The sequence below is a fragment of the Hyla sarda genome, chromosome 2 (genome assembly GCF_029499605.1).
Source record: "Hyla sarda isolate aHylSar1 chromosome 2, aHylSar1.hap1, whole genome shotgun sequence".
Taxonomy (NCBI): Eukaryota; Metazoa; Chordata; class Amphibia; order Anura; family Hylidae; genus Hyla; species Hyla sarda.
Window position 1 is genome coordinate 345,082,507 of NC_079190.1, and position 23,051 is coordinate 345,105,557.

The window sequence follows — 23,051 nt, forward strand, 5'->3', positions numbered from 1 at the left end:
AACTTATTACTAGCAAGGATTACCTAATAAAATGGCCAGTGAGTGTAAATTACACAGGTTTTTGACTATGTTCCCAATTGCGTGTGAACCCAGCCTTAAAGGGGTACTCCAGTAAAAAAAAACATTTTTTTAAATGAACAGGTGCCAGAAAGTTAAACAGATTTGTAAATTACTTCTATTAAAAAATATTTACCCTCCAGTACTTATTAGCAGCTGTATGCTACAGAGGAAATTCTATTCTTTTTTAATTTCTTTTTTTGTATTTTCCACAGTGCTCTCTGCAGACACCTGATGCCCGTATCAGGAACAGTCTAGAGCAGGAGAAAATCTCCATAGAAAACCTATGCTGCTCTGGACAGTTCCTGACATGGACAGAGGTGTAAGCAGAGAGCACTGTGGACAAGACAAAAAAGAAATTCAAAAATAATAGAATTTCCTCTGTAGCATACAGCTGCTAATAAGTACTGGAAGGGTAAAGATTTTTTAATAGAAGTAATTTACAAATCTGTTTAACTTTCTGGCACCAGTTCATTTAAAAAAAGGAATCCCCTTTAACCTAAACTGTGTGGGCACTTTTAGAATTTGTAACTGAGAACTACTCATAGTGTGTGATCAACAACTGAGTTAAAGAATTGCATGGCTTGAGTAGTTATAATATTAATGTTGAAAAAAACATAGTTCATTCTCATTCACTCCTGTATACTGACCTACTATGCTGACTGCAATTGGTGAGGGCTCTAACTGCAGCTCTGGTATCTATGGTGCCCATATGGCTTAGAATAAAGTCAGCCATGTCCACTGATTTTGGTGGATTCGGCTAACTCTCTAAAGTGTTTGTTGGCCTCTTCACTCCCTACAGACAGATGATGTCGGTGGAGAGAAGGGTCAGGCATGTTGGATTTACACTGACAGATTTGTTCTTAGAGGGATAAGCCAGTGCCAGAGCTGTTTGGTTGCAGTTTGCCCCTCCCCTCCCTATAGAGAAACATGAATGTTCAGTCATGCAGAACATTCATATGAATGGGGAGGTCGGGAGAAAGATAACATATCGGCTGAATAAAAGTTTGCCTGACAGTTATTGAAAGTATATAGCCACCCACCTTCCCTCAGACACAATCCAACTCTTCAGACGTATTTACTTGAAAGTAAAAGTAACTGACAGGTTACGCAAGAAGATACTAAAACGGAAGAGAAATAATTTATCTGAATGTCCACAAGGAATGGTATTTTTCATATTGTTCCAAGGTATTGTATTCACCAGTGACATTATCCTGTCCTTGCAAGTCATTATCATTTATACAAATGTAGAATTCTCACACATTTACTGTATATATTATTTGTGTTTTTTAAGGTACATTTGCTACAGTTGAAATGAAGCCACCAAGGGCAGGTATCTGGCTGCTCGATACGGAAGTTGCAGAATATCAGCAAGCAGGAATGCAAACAGTATACAATGTTGCAGAAAAAGGTAAATTATAACAAACCAAAGTGGTTTACTAATATGTTTTAAGAAAAATAGCCTAGAAAGAATACACATAGAAGGAGCTGTACCCAGAACAACTATTACTATTTTCTATTTCACATCAGGGTGTAACTTTCCTCTTGGCCTGTCAAGCAGAATAATATCCGATGAGCAGATTACAGCATCACATTACATAGGTAAGTAAAATAGTTTTGCAAGTCTTTGAAAGTAAGGTTAGGGCTCAAGTTATCTGTGATCAGAGGAAGATGACCCCGTAAGGACTGAGGAGCACTTGGGACAAAACTGCATATTTGCATTGGCGCCACTTGCAGATAAACCACATAAAGAAGTTGCCTTCGGCCTCAGAGGCTCTCTTGACACTCTAAATAACCTTCCATATAAGTCTGAGAGCTGCAGGCTGGATTTGCCACTTCTCCGCTGTTCCATTGGTGTCAAACTCAACAACTCTGGGGCAAAAGAGCTGAGCGGCTCCTATTTGGAGCGGAAGGGGATGCGGTGATGGGGGAGGAGAGGGGATTTCTCTATAGTACTTAGATTGGGGGATGATTACACCATATATGTGGGGAATGTATCCAAAAGACAGATGCTCTGCTTGACTAGCCTGTGAGACCTTCCTATGTTCAAGCATTTGGCATGATTCATTGGGACGCGATTTGGTTTCATAGGTTCTGTGTACTACTATTTCCTGTTGATTTGGATTTTGTACATTTTGTACTCTTTCTTTAGAAATGTTTAATAATAGTAGAGGTAGTGTGTCAGTCTACCAGTGCAGTAGAACGAGGGCTCGAGCCTGAGTTTTATGGTTTTTATAGGATAGGAAATACATAAAAAGTTACAAGGAGAAACTGATACAAAAGATAAAAGGAGCAACTGATAACAAACACTGGCATGTCTAACAGATGGACCCCTACTTAAAAACGGCCCTACCCAAAAAACCTGTGGTGACCTTTATGAAAGCCCCCAAACTCAATAACCTACTAGTCCCCAGTTGTCTTAAGAAACACTGAGGGAAAAAGAGACTTCTCAATACCAACATTCTCACATGATTCTACAAGTGCGCGAAAACACTCTGCATATGCTGGATAAGCTCAATACATTCAATAGCCATCAAACAGGTCAACAGTTCACAATTAAAGCATTTTTTGACTTGTTAATTTAAGTTTTATCATACATGTCATTGAATGCACACAAGAGCTGCATATATGCCTGTGTCAACGCTGCTGCAACATTAAAAGAAATTATCAACTATATGATTTCTCCCTGCACTGCAGCAAGGCCCATGTCGGAGACCCATCTCCCATCCAGATCTATCCAGCCAGCTAGATCCCTTCTCATCTGTCTAATAGGGAAGAATGAGAAAAGAGAAATGTATTGGTTATACCGGTACTGTACTCTCCACCTATGTGGTCTGAACAAAGTGGCTGAATCTCCTTAGATACTCTTCCTAACAACACTAACTGACCAATGTTGTGATCAAGGGTATTTCATCATACCAATGCCTGTATTCCTCCCTCTGTTTGTCCCCATCCATGATGTCTATGACAATCCCTAGTGTAGGACTTGAGCCAGTTAGTGTTCTTTTGTATTACTAAGCATGTAATCCCTGTGCTCCTAGTGTTATCTATGGTTCGGATGCCATCTACTGACCATTTACTGTCAAATCACCCTGAACTTTACATGTTTACATTACTTTACTTGCAATCATGTTGTTTTGGTTGCTCCTATCCTTTTATGTATATTTTATGTATTTTCCTTATCTAAGTAGGTTACAACAAAGTATTCACTATAAACCAAGAACAAAATGTTTACTCTGGCTATATTTACCCAGAGCTTCGTCCTACTGCACTATTAAACTGACATGCTACCTTTACTCCAGAGACAGCCTCATTTAACAGCCATGCACATTGTTAACCTCATGCTCGCTCTACCCTCATTCTCATAGGCTTTTCCCCTTAGTCACCATTTATTTATGTTGTTCTATGTTATTATGATATAGTGTGTATATACCCCAATGTGTTCTATGTACTAATTTGACCTGACTAAGAGAGGATATGCCCCTCAAAATGCACTGCCAACCATCTTTGTTTTAATAAACTGATAATATTCACTTAATATCATCTGAAGCCATTCTTCTTTATGTGGTTCAATTCCAAATAATTAGCGATGAAATACTTAAATTAATGCTCTATGGCAGCATAAAGTTGGCTGTTGGCAGAATGAGGGTATATTCACATATGGGAAATCTGCTGCAGAAACATTTTCAGTCAATTAGTAGAGAGTTGTAGGGAGTTCTGCAGTGGAAGCTCTGCACTAAATTGTGGTCCTATTTTGCCGGAAAAATAAAACTGAATACAGACCTTACCATTCCACTGGCACACCCATGGTAAGGCTTCCCTTGTCCTAACCTGGTCTTTGCTCTCCAGCCTCCAGCGCTTATGACCAGGGAAGTCTCACCATGTTACCATGTAAGGGATTGGTAAGGTGAGTATGGGGGAAGGGGTTATTTAAAAAAAAAATCCGCACCTATAGCCTGTGTGAAAGATGGGCTCATAATCTGCAGCAAAATCCACAACACTAGGACTTAATTGCGGATTTGTTCTTTTCCATTGAATTGAATGCTAAAAATCCACAACAGGACCACACTCTTTCTACAGCAGAAATTGAGGTGTAGCAGGTCATTTTCTATGTGAAATTATTCCCAGTACATGGACAAGATTTGTTAGAATCTAATCTACTTTCCTGCCGCTCTATTCCAATGCAAAAGTTATGCCCATATATCAGAACAGAAAATCAGCAATAAGGGTCGATTCACACGGCAGAATTTCCACTTGCAGAATTCCACCTCAAATTAAAGCCCATTGTGGTGACCCGGAACAGGACCCGGTCCTGTCCCTGTCTAAAGTCCCCTCAGCCAGAGTCCCTCCATTTCCATAGGGCTCTCCTGCAGGGCTCACCCCTGGTTGCCTCATATAAATTTTGTTGATATATTGTTTATTGTATAGGAAATATAAATGTATAGGACCTTCCCCGGGTCATGTGATGTACAGTTGTGATGTACAATTGTTTAAATTGTAAAATTTTTGGGAAACCAAGCATTTTAGGTAAAAAAAATATATATTTTTTTTACATATGCAAAAGTCGTGAATCACCTGTGGGGTATTAAGGTTCACTTTACCCCTTGTTACGTTCCCTGAGGGGTCTAGTTTCCAAAATGGTATGCCATGTGTATTTTTTTTTTGCTGTCCTGGCACCATAGGGGCTTCCTAAAGGTGACATGCCCCCCAAAAACCATTTGTCGCTCCTTTCCTTCTGAGCCCTCTACTGCGCCCACTGAACAATTTACATAGACATATGAGGTATGTGCTTAGTCGAGAGAAATTGGGTTTCAAATACAAGTTAAACTTTTCTCCTTTTTACCCCTTGCAAAAATTAAAAAATTGGGTCTACAAGAACATGCGAGTGTAAAAAATGAAGATTTTGAATTTTCTCCTTCACTTTGCTGCTATTCCTGTGAAACACCTAAAGGGTTAATACACTTACTGAATGTCATTTTGAATACTTTGGGGGGTGCAGTTTTTATAATGTGGTCATTTGTGGGGTATTTCTAATATGAAGGCCCTTCAAATCCACTTCAAAACTGAACTGGTACCTCAAAAATAGTGAGTTTGAAAATTTTGAGAAAATTTCAAAATTGCTGCTGAACTTTGAAGCCCTCTGGTGTCTTCCAAAAGTAAAAACTCATAAATTTTATGATGCAAACATAAAGTAGACATATTGTATATGTGAACCCAAAAAATATATATTTTGAATATCCATTTTCCTTACAAGCAGAGAGCTTCAAAGTTAGAAAAATGCAAAATTTTCATTTTTTTCGTCAAATTTTGGGATTTTTCACCAAGAAATGATGCAAGTTACCATAAAATTTTACCACTAAGTTAAAGTAGAATATGTCACAAAAAAACTATCTCGGAATCAGAATGATGACTAAAAGCATTCCAGAGTTATTAATGTTTAAAGTGACAGTGGTCAGATTTGCAAAAAACGCTCTGGTCCTTAAGGTGTAAAATGGCCTGGTCCTTAAGGGGTTAAAGGACCTTACTGGGTCATGTGATGTACCCAGAGTTCACTGGGTTCAGGACTTACAGGTTTGCTGACCAATGAGCTTAGTCCAGCCCCTTATTATAAAAAGGGCTGTAGTCTGTAAATTCTCTTTCTTATCTCCTGGATATCATGCAAGCACAATCAGCATAACTTTCAATTCATCTAGACCAAAGCCTGAAAGAACCAGCAGCCACTAAAACCGCGAGTTGTCAAGCTCAACCTATCAAATCCTGTGTAACTACTACCAGCTAAAATCTTATAATTGGTAGCACAGTGGCCTGCATAAAAAAGCTCATTATTTCAAGTCCCAGCAAAGCCTGTGCATCCCGGTTCTCTCTGAAAGACTGCATAATTGTAAAGACTGTTGCATATCAGTTAAAGTAAAGTTTTCCCGTTACTTCCTAAAATCTGCTGTGGACATTCCGTTTATTATCCCTACCATTTGTGGGCCGGTTGGCGGCAGGAACATTACTATTAGGCAAACCGCACCCTGGCGTCACAACAACTAAGGGTTAATACCACCAGACCCTTCATTCACCATTGCAAAACCCCAGACACCACAACATAGACTTTCATGGGATTCCGCACTCCCATTCACACTTCTGAATTTCCGCTCGCAGGCTTTGATTTGAGGCGGAATTCCGCAAGCGGAAATTCTGCCGTGTGAAAAGACCTTAAAGAGAAACTTGTTTTTTTTTTCTTCAACGTAATGAGCCACTTTGCAGCTATCACATCAAAGTAAATTTTTTACTTACCATAGCAATAATGTAAATAAACTGATATTATTTCTTTTTTATAGATCCTTGGGAGCCTAGGTTAGCCAGACTTAATAACGGGGGCTCATACAATGCATGGAGTGCACATATTAATAAATCCTCACTGCCATGGATTCAGGTATTTTTATTGGTCAAAAACATTTATTATTCTCTCTATATATCGCTGTATATTTTCAAGACTACTGGTAAATGTTATCTCTATTGTACTTGAAAATGAATAAAAATGTATCTGATGCAAAAAAGACTTTGTAACCATTTAAAAAATGTCAGATCCATTTCATGATTTCTAACTAGTCAGACTAATTGGTATAAAATTATATATATATATATATATATATATATATATATATATATATATATAGTGTATCATATAATAATAATTGTATTTCCTTGGTCTATTCTAGGTGGATTTGCAAAAGACCTTCTTAATCTCGGGAATACAAACCCAGGGGGCGAGTAAACATTTGAGCTGGTATTACATCAAAGAGTTCTTTATTGCATATAGTAAAGATAAGAAAAAGTGGAATGTTTATAAAGGAAACAGCACAGCAATACATAAGGTAAAAGTTTGAAATATTTTTTTTTATTTATTTATCTAGTTTCCCCGAAATTATTTTTTCACTTGTCCACAACTGACAAAAATATTAAAACATAGTATGAAACATTTGTTAGTTACCTCTACATCTGGGAAAGAACCAGTATGGTCAGCATTAGGCTAGAATTCCACTGAGGTTTTTCAGGCAAAAACGCCCATAAAAATGCCCATTCTGCCGCACTGCATTTTTTCAGTGCGGCCAGATGTTAGCTGCAAGTCAATACAGAACTGCAAAATGCCATATCCATTTGGCGTTTTTCAGTTTGGCGTTTTTTTTTATTCTTTTGTCCTTTTTCAGCTATTTTTGGGCTCCCTGGCAGTTTTTCAAAAACGACGTCTTGTTGAGACTTTGGCGTTGTTTTGGGAAAATCTTGGCATTTTCCTCCCATAGAAGTCTATGGTAGTGAAAAAAACGTTAAAAAAAAAAGCTATGTGGGTTTTAACATTGGCATTTTTGCAGGCTGTTTTTATTCTTTTTTTTACTTTAACGATCCAAATAAAATGTATTACATTTCGTAGGTTACCATAAAAAAAAAAAAATTAAAATAAATATAATATATATATATAGATATATATAGATATATATAGATATATATATATATATATATATAGTAGGGATGGAAAAGGAACGGAATTTATATTTTTTATAACAAAATGTTAATGAAATTTCAATTGGGGACCAATTTATGGGAGCGGGCAGGGACCGAAAAATGTAGCCGTCAATATTTTAAATGTATAAAGGGGCCATGTAATTGTAAAAATAGTATATATATTTTTTTTTAATAAACGGGTATTCCAGTAAAAAAACATTTTTTTTTCATATCAACTGGCTCCAGAAAGTTAAACAGATTTGTAAATGACTTCTATTAAAAAATCTTAATACTTCCAGTACTTATCAGCTGCTGAAGTTGAGTTGTTGTTTTCTGTCTGACAACAGTGCTGATACCTCTGTCTGTCTCAGGAACTGTCCAGAGCAGAAGAGGTTTGCTATGGGGATTTGCTCCTACTCTGGACAGTTCCTGAGACAGACAGAGGTGTCAGCAGAGAGCACTGTTGTCAGACAGAAAAGAACAACTCAACTTCAGCAGCTGATAAGTACTGGAAGTATTAAGATTTTTTTAATAGAAGTAATTTACAAATCTGTTTTACTTTCTGGAGCCAGTTGACATGAAAAAAAATGTTTTTCACTGAAATACCCCTTTATTTTTGTGAAGCTTTTTTTTTTTATCAAAAATGTATTTTAACTATGTATTTTATAAAGTGTGTGTTTTACTACTTTTAAACTTACTTCTCTTTATTTTAGACATTATTTAGGTACTACAACTACTTCCAGCATTAAACAGACTGTTCCATGCTGGGACCTGTAGTACCTGCACTAATAGGCAGATCACAGCGGGTGTCACTCCTGACACCCGTTGCGATTGTCCTTTATAATATGGAGAAGCAGGCAGCACAGCAGAACTTCTCTGCTCCCCTGCCCTGTACTCCTCTGTGATGTGAAGTTCTCTTCACATCACAGATACATATTTGGTGCTCAGAGTCATGATTGGCTGGATGGTGCCGGCCAATTACAACACTCAGCAGCATATTTTTGCACCATGGTCTGAAGTTTTTATTGGTAAATTTTTGTTTTGATGGGACTTTTTGATTGCATATTTTTGGTCACTTTGTATACCCTAAAAAAGGCCCCTTTCACACTGCCGTTGCTCCCCATTGAGAATGCGGTTAAAGGCCCCTTTCACACTGCCGTTGCTCCCCATTGAGAATGGCCGTCAAAGTCTCTTTTTTTTCTGATTTTAATGGCCATTCTCATGACGGGGAGCATCGGGTAACAATGGGTCCCGGCGGCCCCCATTTACTATTATGGGGGCCGCCGGGCGCCGTTATGAATAGCGGGAGAGAAGTAGTAATTTTTCTCCCACTATTCTGCCCGGCTCTCCCGACGGCCGTCACACTGCCATGTACTAATAGCAGTGTGAAAGAAGCCTAATCAACATTATTATTTTTTGTATAGTTCAGACATTTATGCACGCGGTGGTACATATATACAAACTTTTATTAGGGAAGGTGTAAATTCACATTTATTAACTTTTTTTTTCTTTTTTTTTTTTCTTTTTTTTTACAATTTTATAGTCCCCACAGGGGACTGATTGCATACACTGTTCAATGCTATGCCATAGCATAGCATTGATCAGTGTTATCGGTGCTTGATTGCTCCAGACTGCTGAGACTACCTGGAGCAATCTAGCAATGATCGGACGGCGGCATCCTCTAAGCAGATCGGGACACCATGGTGGTAAGGATCGACCGATATTGAATTTCTAGAGCCGATACCGATAATCTTTAACCTTTCAGGCCAATAGCCGATAACTTATACCGATATTCCGGTATAAGTTATCGGCTATCTCCCCCCCCCCCCCCCCCCCCCCAGCTCTGTGGGCGCTTTAAATCAATGAACTGCAGCAGCTTTTGCGGGGCCAGAGACCGCCGCCGCTGCCCGCTTCTCTCCCCCTGCCTGTCCTGGGGTCCTCTTTAGTCCAACCACCACCGCCACTGCCCCATTGCCTTCCCCATCCCCGGTTTTATAATTACCTGTTCCCGGGGTCTGCGCTACTTCTGGCTCCGGTGGCGTCCTGAACTGTCACTGTGTGCACTGACAGTGACGTCGCGTTGAGGACGTCACTCGTCATTGTGCTGCGCAGCGCACAGCAATAGCGCAGGACGTCGCAGGAGCCAGAAGTAGCACGGACCCGGGAACAGGTAATTATAAAACCGGGGATGGGGGAGGCAATGGGGCAACGGCGGCCTCTGGCCGGGGAGGCGGGGCAGAGGGGGCGATGCATTATCGGCATATCGGCAAGGTAATTGCCGATACCAATAATGTCTAAAATCGTGAATATCGGCTGATAATATCGCCCAAACCGATAATCAGTCGATCCCTACACAGTGGTCCCGATCAGCTCCGCTGAGATGCCAGGTTAGATTTTTTTTTCATTTTAGATGCCATGATCAACTTTGATCGTGGCGTCTAAGGGGTTAATGTCGGGGATCACCGGGATCGGTGATGTCCGCTATTAGCCATGGGTCCCGGCGGCAGAACTTTACAATAAAATCGTCTTTATTAGCAGATTCAAAAGTTAAAAAGCTACATCAGCAACAACAACTAAAATAGGAACACATAAGGCATTTACAAGGGCCTCTACTTTATTATTTATAATAGTCCGTGCTGCACTATATTGGCAAAAAAAACTTCCCGGAGTACTTCCTTATTTAAAAGCTTGTCTTTTTTCCCCACAAGCCTTTGCCAATGTATGTCTGTAATAAGTTAATCATGTGGGGTCTTTTTTTTCATATAATTGTCTACTATTTCTATGGAAACTTACGGTGACAGCTGTTGGCTCTAGCAAATTTACAAGGTACAAACTAGGGACTTCAGATCTAACTCATCATGTCCAATAAATGTTGGACATGTATAAAGAAAAGACTGACACATAAGGAGATCAGACAGCCCTTTTAAGGCCGTGTTCATACGTTCAGGCTCTTAACCCCTTAAAGGGGTAGTCCAGTGGTGAAAAACGCATCCCCTATCCTAAGGATAGGGGATAAGTTTGAGATCGCGGGGGTCCGACCGCTGGGGCCCCCCGCGATCTCTCTGTACGGGGCCCCGGCTCTCCGCCGAGATAGCGGGTGTCGACCCCCGCACGAAGCGGCGGCCGACACGCCCCCTCAATACATCTCAATGGCAGAGCCGGAGATTGCCGAAGGCAGCGCTTCGGCTCTGCCATAGAGTTGTATTGAGGGGGCGTGTCGGCCGCCGCTTCGTGCGGAGGTCGACACGCCACGCCCCCTTCCCTCGGGCTGTCGGGGCTCCGTACAGGAGATCGCAGGGGGCCCCAGGGGTCGGACCCCCCGTGATCTGCAACTTATCCCCTATCCTTAAGATAGGGGATAAGTTGTAAACCACTGAGTCACCACTGGACTACTCCTTTAAGGACTCAGCCCATTTTGGCCTTAAGGACTCAGACAATTTAATTTTTACGTTTTCATTTTTTCCTCCTCGCCTTCTAAAAATCATAACTCTTTTATATTTTCATCCACAGACTAGTATGAGGGCTTGTTTTTTGCGCGACCAGTTGTCCTTTGTAATGACATCACTCATTATATCATAAAATGTATGGCGCAACCAAAAAACACTATTTTTGTGGGGAAATTAAAACGAAAAACGCAATTTTGCTAATTTTGGAAGGTTTCGTTTTCACGCCGTACAATTTATGGTAAAAATGACATGTGTTCTTTATTCTGAGGGTCAATACGATTAAAATGATACCCATTATTACGTACTTTTATATTATTGTTGCGCTTAAAAAAAATCACAAACTTTTTAACCAAATTAGTACGTTTATAATCCCTTTATTTTGATGACCTATAACTTTTTTATTTTTCCGTATAAGCGGCGGTATGGGGGCTCATTTTTTGCGCCATGATCTGTACTTTTTTTTGATACCACATTTGCATATAAAAAACTTTTAATACATTTTTTATAATTTTTTTTTTAATAAAATGTATTAAAAAAGTAGGAATTTTGGTCTTTTTTTTTTTCGTTCACGCCATTAACCGTACGGGATCATTAACATTATATTTTAATAGTTCGGACATTTACACACGCGGCGATACCAAATATGTCTATAAAAAAAAAATGTTTACGCTTTTTGGGGGTAAAATAGGAAAAAACGGACGTTTTACTTTATTATTGGGGGAGGGGATTTTTCACTTTTTTTTTACATTCATTCAAATCGCGCAATGCCGCAGATGCTGGGATCTGTATTGATCCCGGCACCTGAGGGGTTAATGGCGGACGCCCGCGAGATCGCGGGAGACGGCCATTGCCGGCGGGTCCCTGGCTGCGATCAGCAGCCGGGATCAGCCGCGCATGACACGGGCATCGCTCCGATGCCCGCGGTTATGCTTAGGACGTAAATGTACGTCCTGGTGCGTTAAGTACCACCGCACCAGGGACGTACATTTACGTCCTGCGTCCTTAAGGGGTTAATTGCACATAAAGGGGTTTTCCACCATAAGGTGATTTTAGTATGTACCTGGCAGCCAGTAATAGACATGCTTAGGAAGGATCTGCGCTTGTCTTGGGGCTAAATGGTTGTGTCATGAGATTACCATAACACTGTGGCCAGCTTTTTGTGAACTGGTATTTTCTGTTTGACTTTTCTTTTTTTGACTACAAATCCCACAATTCCATTTTCCTCCCTCCCACACATCAGCCACCCCACCCATCAAAACATAAATGAGCTGCATCCCTTCAAAAGACCTGTGGTTTTCAATCAGGGTGCCTACAGCTGTTGCATTAGTTGCAGATTGATCTCTCCCACCAAGCGATCCCTCCACCCATTGAAGCAGACAGGCTCCCTGTCATCAGCTGACAGGTCTCGGCCGCATTGCAACCTGGGAAAAATCTGAGACAACAGTTATTTTGTATGCTGTTAAAAATAAATATCGGAGTGAAAATCGCAGAAGAACTGTGAGAAAACTGTCACACAGGTACAGAAACTATATTATGAACTACACTAACTTTATGGCCCCTGTAGCACAGTCAAATAAAAAAAAATTCCTGGAATATCCCTTTAATGACTATCTGTTCCTAGCTTTGTATTCAATAATTGCAATTAAAAACCTAAATGTGTGAAAACAGTGTTAGACTATATAACAGTGTCTTTCAATCACTGTGCCGCGGCACACTAGTGTGCCGTGACATAGTGTAAGGTGTGCCGTGGGAAAAACACCCGCCGGGTGTTTTTGCCGCGGGAGATCTCTGTGTCCCGAAAGTTGCTTTCGGGACACAGGGATGCGTCTATTAAGTCCCTGCTGCCCCACGTTAACTTTAAAAACGTGGGGACCGCCGGGAGGTAGCGCATGCAGGGACGTCACTGACGTCCCATGTGTGCACCCATAGCAACAATCGCGGAGGACCGGAGCAGCGAGGAGGACGCGCACTGTCAACTTGGTAAGTGTTACCAGCAGCGAGTCTCCTTCGGTGTTCCGAGCACCGCTCCTCCGGTCCCGGGACCTACTGCTTTAGCCGGAGCCGTGCTCGGAACACCGAAGTGGGATAGTACACAGGCATACAGCCTTCAGTAATACACTGTATGGCTGAAAGCTGTATGTCTGTGGGGGAACTATACTGCACCTAATGTGGGGGGACTATACTGGACCTAATGTGGGGGGACTATACTGGGCCTAATGTTGGGGAACTACAACCTAATGTGGGGGTAACTATACTGCACCTAATGTGGGGGAACTTCAACCTAATGTGGGGGTAACTATACTAGTCTGCACCTAATGTGGGGGGACTATACTGGACCTAATGTGGGGGGACTATACTGGGCCTAATGTGGGGGAACTATACTGGACCTAATGTGGGGGACTATACGGGACCTAATGTGGGGGAACTACAACCTAATGTTGGGGAACTGCAACCTAATGTGGGGGGTAACTATACTGCACCTAATGTGGGGGGACTATACTGGGCCTAATGTGGGGGGACTATACTGGGCCTATTGTGGGGGAACTATACTGGACTTAATGTGGGGGACTATACTGGACCTAATGTGGGGGAACTACAACCTAATGTTGGGGAACTACAACCTAATGTGGGGGTAACTATACTGCCAACCTAATGTGGGGGTAACTATACTGCCAACCTAATGTGGGGGAAAATAAGATATATGCAAGATAAGATATATGCAGTGTGCATAGGAATTTGTTCATAGTTTTTTTTTTGCTCGTCAACCTCGGTAGGGGTGCCCCGACCCAAAAAAGGTTGGGAAACACTGCTATATAACTATGATAGTTATGATTAGAACTATATTATATGACCGTTTACTGCTGCTAAATATTTAAGATGAAAGATCATTGGCATTATTACCCTTTTAGCACAATTCTAAGGAATTTGTATTTCACTTGCAGGTTTTTGATGGCAATTCTGACTCCTCGAGCATAAAAGAAAACCAGTTTGACCCTCCAATTGCTGCACGATACTTCAGGTTATATCCTACAAGGTTTAACAATCAGCCTGCTCTTCGAATGGAGCTATTTGGATGTGAAATACAAGGTAAAATTCATGTAAATAATTCCATGCACTACTGCAGCTTCTTCACACCCCTTAAAGCTATGCCACATTTTTTTTTAAATTACCCAAAATATCTGATATAGTATCTAACATAAGTGAGTACATCCCTCACATTTGTGTAAATATTTTATTATATCTTTTCATGTGATTAAACTGAAGAAATGACACTGTGCTACAGTGAAAATTAGTGAGTGCAGTCTGTAAAACATTTTTTAATGTTGTGTCCCCTCGAAATAACTCAATACACAACCATTCTTGTCAAAACCTGGTCAAAAAAAGTGCCATCATTATTTTCCAGCACTGCCTTGACTCTCTTGGGCATGGAGTTCACCAGAGCTTCACAGGTTGCCACTGGAGTCATCTTCCACTCCTACCTTCCGTTTGAGGAAGCCTCACAGATGGTCAATAGGGTTTAGGTCTGGAGACATGCTTGGCCAGTCCATCACCTTTACCCTCAGCTTCTTAAGCAAGGCATTGGTCGTCTTGAAGGGGTGTTTGGGGTCAATATCATGTTGGAATACTGCCCTGCAACCCAATATCAGAAGGGAGGGGATCATGCTCTGCTTCAGTAAGTCACAGTACACATTGCCAGCACTCATATGTCTATTTTCCACAACCTTCGGATATGACATTAAGGACATGCATTCAACTTCATTGGTAGACCATGGCGATACCTGTTTTGAGTAAAACTTGTTCTGTGAAACTATTGTATGGTCTTTCCCACCATGCTGCCGCTCAGTTTCAGGGTTCATGTCAATCTTTTTATGGCCTAGGCTATGTTAATGTTAAGAAACAATTATTATTTTTTCAGACCCTCAGAGAGTTCTTTGCCATGAGGTGCCATATTGAACTTCTAGTGACTATTATTAGAGAGAGTGAGAGCGATAACATCAAATTTAAGACATCTGCTCCCTTATTTTTATTACACCTTAGACCTTGTAACACTAACGAGTCACATGACACCTAGGAGGAAAATGGCTTTTTGGGACAAATTTGCACATTTCCACTTAGGGTTGTACTCACTTTTGTTGCCAAGATTTAGGTATTAACCCCTTAACGACGCAGGACGTATATTTACGTCCTGCGCCGGCTCCCGCGATATGGAGCGGGGTCACGCTGTGACCCCGCATCACATCGCGTCGGTCCCGACGCTCCTCAATGGCCAGGACCCGCGACTAATACCACACATCGCCGATCGCGGCAATGTGCGGTATTAACCCTCTAGAAGCGGCGGTCAAAGTTGACCGCGGCTTCTAAAGCGAAAGTATCCCGGCTAGTCAGTCGGGCTGTTCGGGACCACCGCGGTGAAATCGCGGCGTCCCGAACAGCTTACAGGACACCGGGAGGGCCCTTACCTGCCTCCTCGGTGTCCGATCGATGAATGACTGCTCCGTGCCTGAGATCCAGGCAGGAGCAGTCAAGCGCCGATAACGCCGAAAAAAGTGTTAATAAAGGTCATTTAACCCCTTCCCTAATAAAAGTTTGAATCACCCCCTTTTTCCCATAAAAAAAATAAAACAGTGTAAATAATAAAAAAAAAATAAACATATGTGGTATCGCCGCGTGAGTAAATGTCCGAACTATAAAAATATATTATTAATTAAACCGCACGGTCAATGGCGTACGCGCAAAAAAATTCCAAAGTCCAAAAAAGCGTATTTTGGTCACTTTTTATACCATTAAAAAATGAATAATAAGTGATCAAAAAGTCTGATCAAAACAAAAATCATACTGATACAAACAAATCACTGCGCAAAAAATTTGTCCTCATTCCGCCCTGTATGTGGAAAAATAAAAAAGTTATAGGGGTCATAAGATGACATTTTTAAACGTATAAATTTTCCTGCATGTAGTTATGATTTTTTTCCAGAAGTACGACAAAATCAAACCTATAGAAGTAGGGTATCATTTTAATCGTATGGACCTACAGAATAATGGTAAGTTGTCATTTTTACCAAAATATGCACTGCGTAGAAACGGAAGCCCCCAAAATTTACAAAATGCCGTTTTTTCTTCGATTTTGTCGCACAATGATTTTTTTTTTCCATTTTGCCGTGAATTTTTGGGTAAAATGACTAACGTCACTGGAAAGTAGAATTGGTGACGCAAAAAAAAAGCCATAATATGGATTTTTAGGTGGAAAATTGAGAGGGTTATGATTTTTAAAAGGTAAGGAGGAAAAAACGAAAGCGCAAAAACGGAAAAACCCTGAGTCCTTAAGGGGTTAATGGCTGTGTGTGGAGTTATTTTGAAGGGGTACTCCCATGGAAAACTTTTTTTTTTATTAACTGGTGCCAGAAAGTTAAACAGATTTGTAAATCGCGGCGATGTGCGGTATTAACCCTGAGATCCAGGCAGGAGCAGTCAAGCGCCGATAACACTGATCACAGGCGTGTTAATACACGCCTGTGATCAGGATGAGAGATCAGTGTGTGCAGTGTTATAGGTCCCTATGGGACCTATAACACTGCAAAAAAAAGTAAAAATAAAGTGTTAATAAAGGTCATTTAACCCCTTCCCTAATAAAAGTTTGAATCACCCCCCTTTTCCCATAAAAAAATAAAACAGTGTAAATAAAAATAAACATATGTGGTATCGCCGCGCGCGTAAATGTCCAAACTATAAAAATATATCATTAATTAAACCGCACGGTCAATGGCGTACGCGCAAAAAAATTCCAAAGTCCAAAAAAGCGTATTTTGGTCACTTTTTATACCATTAAAAAATGAATAAAAAGTGATCAAAAAGTCCAATCAAAACAAAAATTGTACCGATAAAGACTTCAGATCACGGCACAATGATTTTTTTTCCGTTTCGTCGTGAATTTTTGGGTAAAATGACTGATGTCACTGCAAAGTAGAATTGGTGACACAAAAAATAAGCCATAATATGGATTTTTAGGTGGAAAATTTAAAGGGTTATGATTTTTAAAAGTTAAGGAGGAAAAAATGAAAGTGCAAAAACGGAAAAACCCTGAGTCCTTAAGGGGTTAAGGGTATGGCAAAATTAAAAACTGTTAATTGTCTGTGCACTAACTACTTTACATTGTAGTGTCAGAGTGTAATTTCTACAGTGTTGTCACATGAAAAGGTAAAATGAAATATTTACAAAATGTACTAAGATACAGTATATCTGAATGTTTTTATCAGTGGCTGACGCCTTGGCCATTGAGAGAGGATGCATACGATTTTATACAAGGAGTGCAAGCTTTGGGTAACAGGGGTTGGCCACATGGCTACCTCTAGGCCTACCTGACTCTTAATTTGTCCATTAAATGCAGATAGAGAGAGGGCTGAGGTGCAGAAGTGACTAGGAGTGTGGTGGACTCCCAATGAGTAATGGCACTAAAGAGCACACACCTCTAGTTTTCTAGCCTTCTGGCTGCTGGTAACTTTAAGGAATTTATATAGATCTGGGCAGATGCCTGGGCTCTATAACACAGAGCACATCTAATTATTCATTAATTTTGTGACTGTGTCTTCACTGTACACGTGTGTTTGTCACTATTATTCTTCAAAGTGTGGTACCCTTTTGGAATGTCTCTTCTTGAGGTCTAGAGGATGTATGTGTGACCATCCAGGTTCCTTACCTCTAAGCAACCCTTTGGCTCTAAGCTCAGAGATACTTGCCAGTATTGTGCTCCTAGGTGGACACTGGGTTGACAGCCCAGGTGGAATCTATGGGCAGTTTTAGTTTCCCATAAACTTCGGCATAGGAGGGACACTGATCCTGAACCCTTGCAGGTACCTTTTGGCCAGGAGGTGAAGGCTTGTGGGGGGCCCTCTCGTACAGGACAAGAGATTCCGATAGATCGCTTCCTAGTGCACTTTTTTTGTAACAAGTTTGCACTTTTTTATGTACTTGGGTGATAGAGCACATGCCTCAGCCTAAAAATTAAGAAGAAAATTATCCAAATACCTGAGCTAAGTAATAGGGTTTTAAGTTTTAAGTTGTGAGAACCTAAAGAAAAGTAATGTAGTAGACGGGCCCCAGTATTGTTATCATCTACATAATACTTTTTTCCTAAAAATGTTCCCGATTATTGTCTGATTACAGGTTGTTCTGCCCCACTTGGTTTGGAGAACTATAAAATCAAAGATGAGCAAATAACAGCTTCCTCATACAAGACTCCCTGGTTCCTTTCTCCATGGGTACCATCACTGGCACGTCTTAATAAAGCTGGTAGTATTAATGCTTGGCAAGCAAAGGTATGGAAATAGATAATTTTCCTCAGCAATCTAGTTTCTTTTCTCTTGTGTTGTGAACTTAAACCCATTTGTACAGTGCCCTGTTATAATTGATGCTCTAAAATTAATAAAAGTAATAATAACACTACATTGAACACAGCATTAATATATGTATATTGTTTTCATATTCTCATGTAGTCAAACAACAATCAGCAGTGGCTGCAAATCGATTTCCTTGTGAAAAAGAAAATCACTGGAATAATGACACAAGGTGCCACATCCTTAACAAGTGAGCTGTATGTAAAGTCCTACACTGTGCAATACAGTGACAATGGAAAGAACTGGAAGGCCTACATGGACAGTTCCACATCAATGGAAAAGGTAATTATAGAAGCGTATTTAAAGGGGTACTCTTATCAATTCAACTGGTGCCAGAAACATATACAGATTTGTAAATGACTGTATTTATTGGCGTATAACACACATTTTTAACATTTTAAGTTATAAAGTCTGTCTGCGTGTTATACGCCCATAAAATCTTTCTGGCCCCGCAGAAGCCACTGCGTTTCAATGATTTAAAGCGGCCGCTTTAAATCATGTAACTGTAGCGGCTTCTGTGGGGCCAGATTCCCACCGCTGCCCGATTCCCATGTCCCTCCCCATCTCCGGCTTTCATATTTCCCTGTCGGCACGCTCCTTCAGGCTCCAGCGTCATCATGCTCTGTGCACTGATGAGTGACATCCTCAACGCGACTTCACTCGTCAGTGCAGAGTGACAGCGCAGGATGCCGCCGCAGCCTGAAGGAGCGCGCCGACAGGGAAATATGAAATACGAAGATGGGGTGGCACATGGGAATCAGGCGGCAGCAGGACTCTGGCTCCACAGAAGCCGCTGCAGTTACATGATTTAGAGCGTCTGCCTTAATTCAATGAACCGCAGCGGCTTCTGTGGGGCCGAAAAGAGTTTATCAGGGTTTACACGCATGTACCCTCATTTTAACAAGGATATTTGGGAAAAAAACTTTTTTTACCCAAATATCCTTGGAAAAATTAGGGTGTGTGTTTTAGGCCGGGGCGTGTTGTACCCTAATAAATACAGTACTTCTATTTTAAAAAAATTATCCTTACAGTACTTATCAGCTTCTGTATGCACCAGAGAAAGTTCCCCATAGTGAACCTCTCCTGCTCTGGACAGTTCCTGACACAGACAAAGGGGTCAGCAGACAGCACTATAGTTAGACTGGAAAGAACTACACAACATTCTCTAGAGCATACAGCAGCTGATAAGTACTGGAAGGCTTAAAGAGGAACTCCGGTGGAAAACAAATGATTTCAAATCAACTGGTGGCAGAAACCGTTTTGTACCGTTTTATACCGTTTTGTAAATTACCTCTATTTTAAAATCTTAATCCTTCCGGTACTTATCAGCTGTTGTATACTACAGAGAAAGTTGTGTGTTTTTTTTCCAGTCTGACCACAGTGCTCTCTTCTGCCACCTCTTTCCGTGTCAGGAACGGTCCACTGCAGGATAGGCTTGCTATTAGGATTTGCTTCTGTTCTAGACAGTTCCTGACACAGACAAAGGTGGCAGGAGAGAGCACTGTGGTGAGGCTGGCAATAACAATACAACTTCCTTTGGAGCATACAACAGCTGATAAGTATTGGAGGGATTAAGATTTTTTGATAGTAATTGATTTGTAATTTTAAAAGTAATTTATAAATCTCTATAACTTTCTGGCACCAGTTGATTTGAAAACATTTGTTTTCCACTGAAGTACCCCTGTATGTTTGCTATGTAACTACATATTTACACTGTGTATAGGGTTAGCATTCCTCTTGCTAATAACTTGTGTCCAACTGACAACACTTTTTGGACAATGTCATATTGTATACAGACACACCGTATTGACAAGGTGGATCTGTACAAATGTTAAGATGTTCCAGAACTAAAGCACATATTAAGAGACCTTTAATCAGAGCTGCGCCCCCTCCCCCATTTGGACTCGGGGCACCCCTCAGAAAAAAAAAATTGCCGGCCACCCCTACCGAATTATTTACCTACCGAGTTTCTTACATAGATTACAGTACGGTTTTATGCAGCGACTCAGAAATAACCTATTGTGGCACAGGACATCATGACAATCTGTTCCAACCAAAACTCTTCAGGGCAGAAACTGCAACACAAACATATTAGGCTCTGCACTTTTCCAGCATTGTCCTCCCCTTTTCCTCACAAATGACTCCAGCCTCCTCCAAACACAATGCCACCAGCCTTCCCACAACGCAAAAGGGGGGAGATTTATCAAAACCTGTGCAGAGGAAAAGTTCCCCAGTTGCCCATAGCAACCAATCAGATCGCTTCTTTCATTTTTAACAAGGCCTCTGCAAAATGAAATAAGCGATCTGATTGGCTGCTATAGGCAACTGGGCAAGTTTTCCTTTGCACAGGTTTTAATAAATCTCCCCCAATGTATCCAGCCTCACTCAAATGCCCCCAGCCCCCCCCCCCCCCCCACTCAAGCACAAACAATGCCTCCTGCCTTACCCATAGTCCTCCAGCCATCCCCACACACTGCCTCCTGTCTGACCCACACACAATGCCTCCAGCCTTACCTCACAAAGTGACAGAGGGGTGTACATGGGAGACAGGGGTGTACAGGGGTGACAGAGGGGTGTACGGGGTAACCGTGGGGTGTACAGGGGTGACAGAGGGGTTTAGAGGGGTGACAGAAGGGTGTAGAGCAGTGAAGGAAGGGTGGGGGTGCACTACGTGTAGCTGAGTAGGCCCCTGTCAGCGGCGCCCGTGCTCCTTCCCTCCATCCACATCATTCTGCTGAGGGACCATGTAGAATCCAGAGTCCACAGCTGCTTCACAGGAGAAGGAGGATACACAGGGATCAGAGCCGCAGCATCACCTGTCCCAGGAGTGAGTACAGTCGTCTCTTCCATGGAAATGGGATGGAAAATTCAACAATATTTTTTTGTCATCTTTCCCAATAGTTTCCCGGCAACCCTGCCGGGACACCCTGGTTGGGTATCACTGCCAAATGTAATGTGTGCTGGACTCCCTCTGCCGGACATCCTTAGCCAATGTGCCCCCTTGCGGCAGCACGCCTGAGGCGATCGCTCAGTTGCCTTATGGAAGCTACTGCCCTGCCCGTAATCATAATGGTGCATGAAAGATGCCAGTGGTGCCCAATGTACACTACTAGTTTACAAAACGGTTTGTCAGGTCCTCAAAAAGTGATGGTGGCTGGCTATTTATAGTCATAGTGGAATAAAACAATTCCATCTATGGTCAATTATATATAGGGTACATAAGAATATATAGTGAATGACTAAAAACTATGCACTACTCTTACTTTTTCAGATATTTAAAGGAAACAGCAATGCCCAAGGATATGTCAAGAATGAATTCGATCCACCAATATTTTCACAATATCTGAGGATTATTCCCAAAAGCTGGAATCAAAGTATTGTGATGAGGCTAGAAGTCTATGGCTGTGACCTATAGAGCATTGCACTTTGTACTGACTTATATTGCACCATCAGTTAGTTACAAGGGTTGAAGTTTTCAGTATTCTAGAAACCCGCTAGACATCCAGCAGACTTTTTAGTGGTTTGAGGCTTCTGAATGTTCATGCAATTTCTGCTTCTTGATTCTTTTTTTTTGCGTTTATTATTTATATCTTTTGTTCTGAACTATGTTTGATATTATGATACCAAAGCTTTTTGTATAATGCATATTATTCATTGGGACCTATTTTTCTACATCCTTACTCTGTTCCTATCTTACTGTAGAAGAATGTATTATACAGTTTAAACTATGGACATTTTTAATGACCAAAATAGTTTTTTGCAGTAAAAATTTTTTTACTATAAATGACTGGATTCATTTTATTATATTCTCTATGGTTTCTTTGTCAGATCACTGTGACTTACAGCAGCTCTTAACCCTTGATATGGAGATCATCCATTTACAGGTCACCTGTGTTGGTCCAAATTAGGAAAAGAGGTATAATTTGGCCAAAGGAGAAAAGCTACATCAATGAATACACAGTGGCTGGTACGAAGTCAATAATGTGCTGATCCGTTTATTGAAAATGGCTACCCACCTTTTATACACTAGATATACGTCATAGATTATATTGTTTTGGATACATACACAACATTTTCTCATATAATAACAAGAAAACATCCTTCAGCCCTCATAATTACTGGAAAGCCTCCCAGATTAAAATTAACTAACTGTCCCCCCTTCTCTCAAGGTTGGCCTCCCCCCATACAACCATATCTCATGGTCTTGCTCATAGAATCCTTGTTTTTCTGGTATTTAATCATCAAGTTACTATATACTATCTAGGTTCCATATCACCCTTTTATATGCAATCATTAGATTAATAATGCTATGTTATTGCAATATTGGATGTAAATGTATGTCCTCGTGCCCTTGTACATTTACGTCCTGAGCGACATTCAGTCTATAAAGCAAGCACAGCAGCTGCACTCACTTCAAAAACTATGAGTGATGGTTGCTATTAGCAGCCATGCACCCACAGTCAATGACAGACTTTGGCATCAATGACTAACATCAATAGTGATCACAGTACTGACTTGCACCCCCACATATTTGAGGTGGTTTGACCAGTTTACATGCTGGAGGTCTTCTCACCGGGCTGATCTCCTGAAAGAGTCTGCTGAGTAATGAATGATATGCAATAGCATAGCAATACTCAAGTGTTAGCAATCTAATGATTGCATATAAAAG

General features: G+C 41.0%; 1 protein-coding gene across 1 annotated transcript in view; it reads left to right on the plus strand.

The window, feature by feature from the left end:
• The window catches only part of F5 (coagulation factor V), a 146,635-nt gene extending 124,482 nt beyond the window's left edge, over window positions 1–22,153 (plus strand). The window contains exons 19-26 of the mRNA XM_056558186.1: window positions 1,352–1,468; window positions 1,588–1,659; window positions 6,384–6,478; window positions 6,765–6,920; window positions 13,934–14,078; window positions 18,153–18,304; window positions 18,482–18,664; window positions 21,654–22,153. Of these exons, the coding sequence (XP_056414161.1) occupies window positions 1,352–1,468; window positions 1,588–1,659; window positions 6,384–6,478; window positions 6,765–6,920; window positions 13,934–14,078; window positions 18,153–18,304; window positions 18,482–18,664; window positions 21,654–21,797 (1,064 nt within the window). The 3' untranslated portion in view covers window positions 21,798–22,153. The remainder of the gene's footprint in view (window positions 1–1,351; window positions 1,469–1,587; window positions 1,660–6,383; window positions 6,479–6,764; window positions 6,921–13,933; window positions 14,079–18,152; window positions 18,305–18,481; window positions 18,665–21,653) is intronic.
• Window positions 22,154–23,051: the final 898 nt, after the last annotated feature.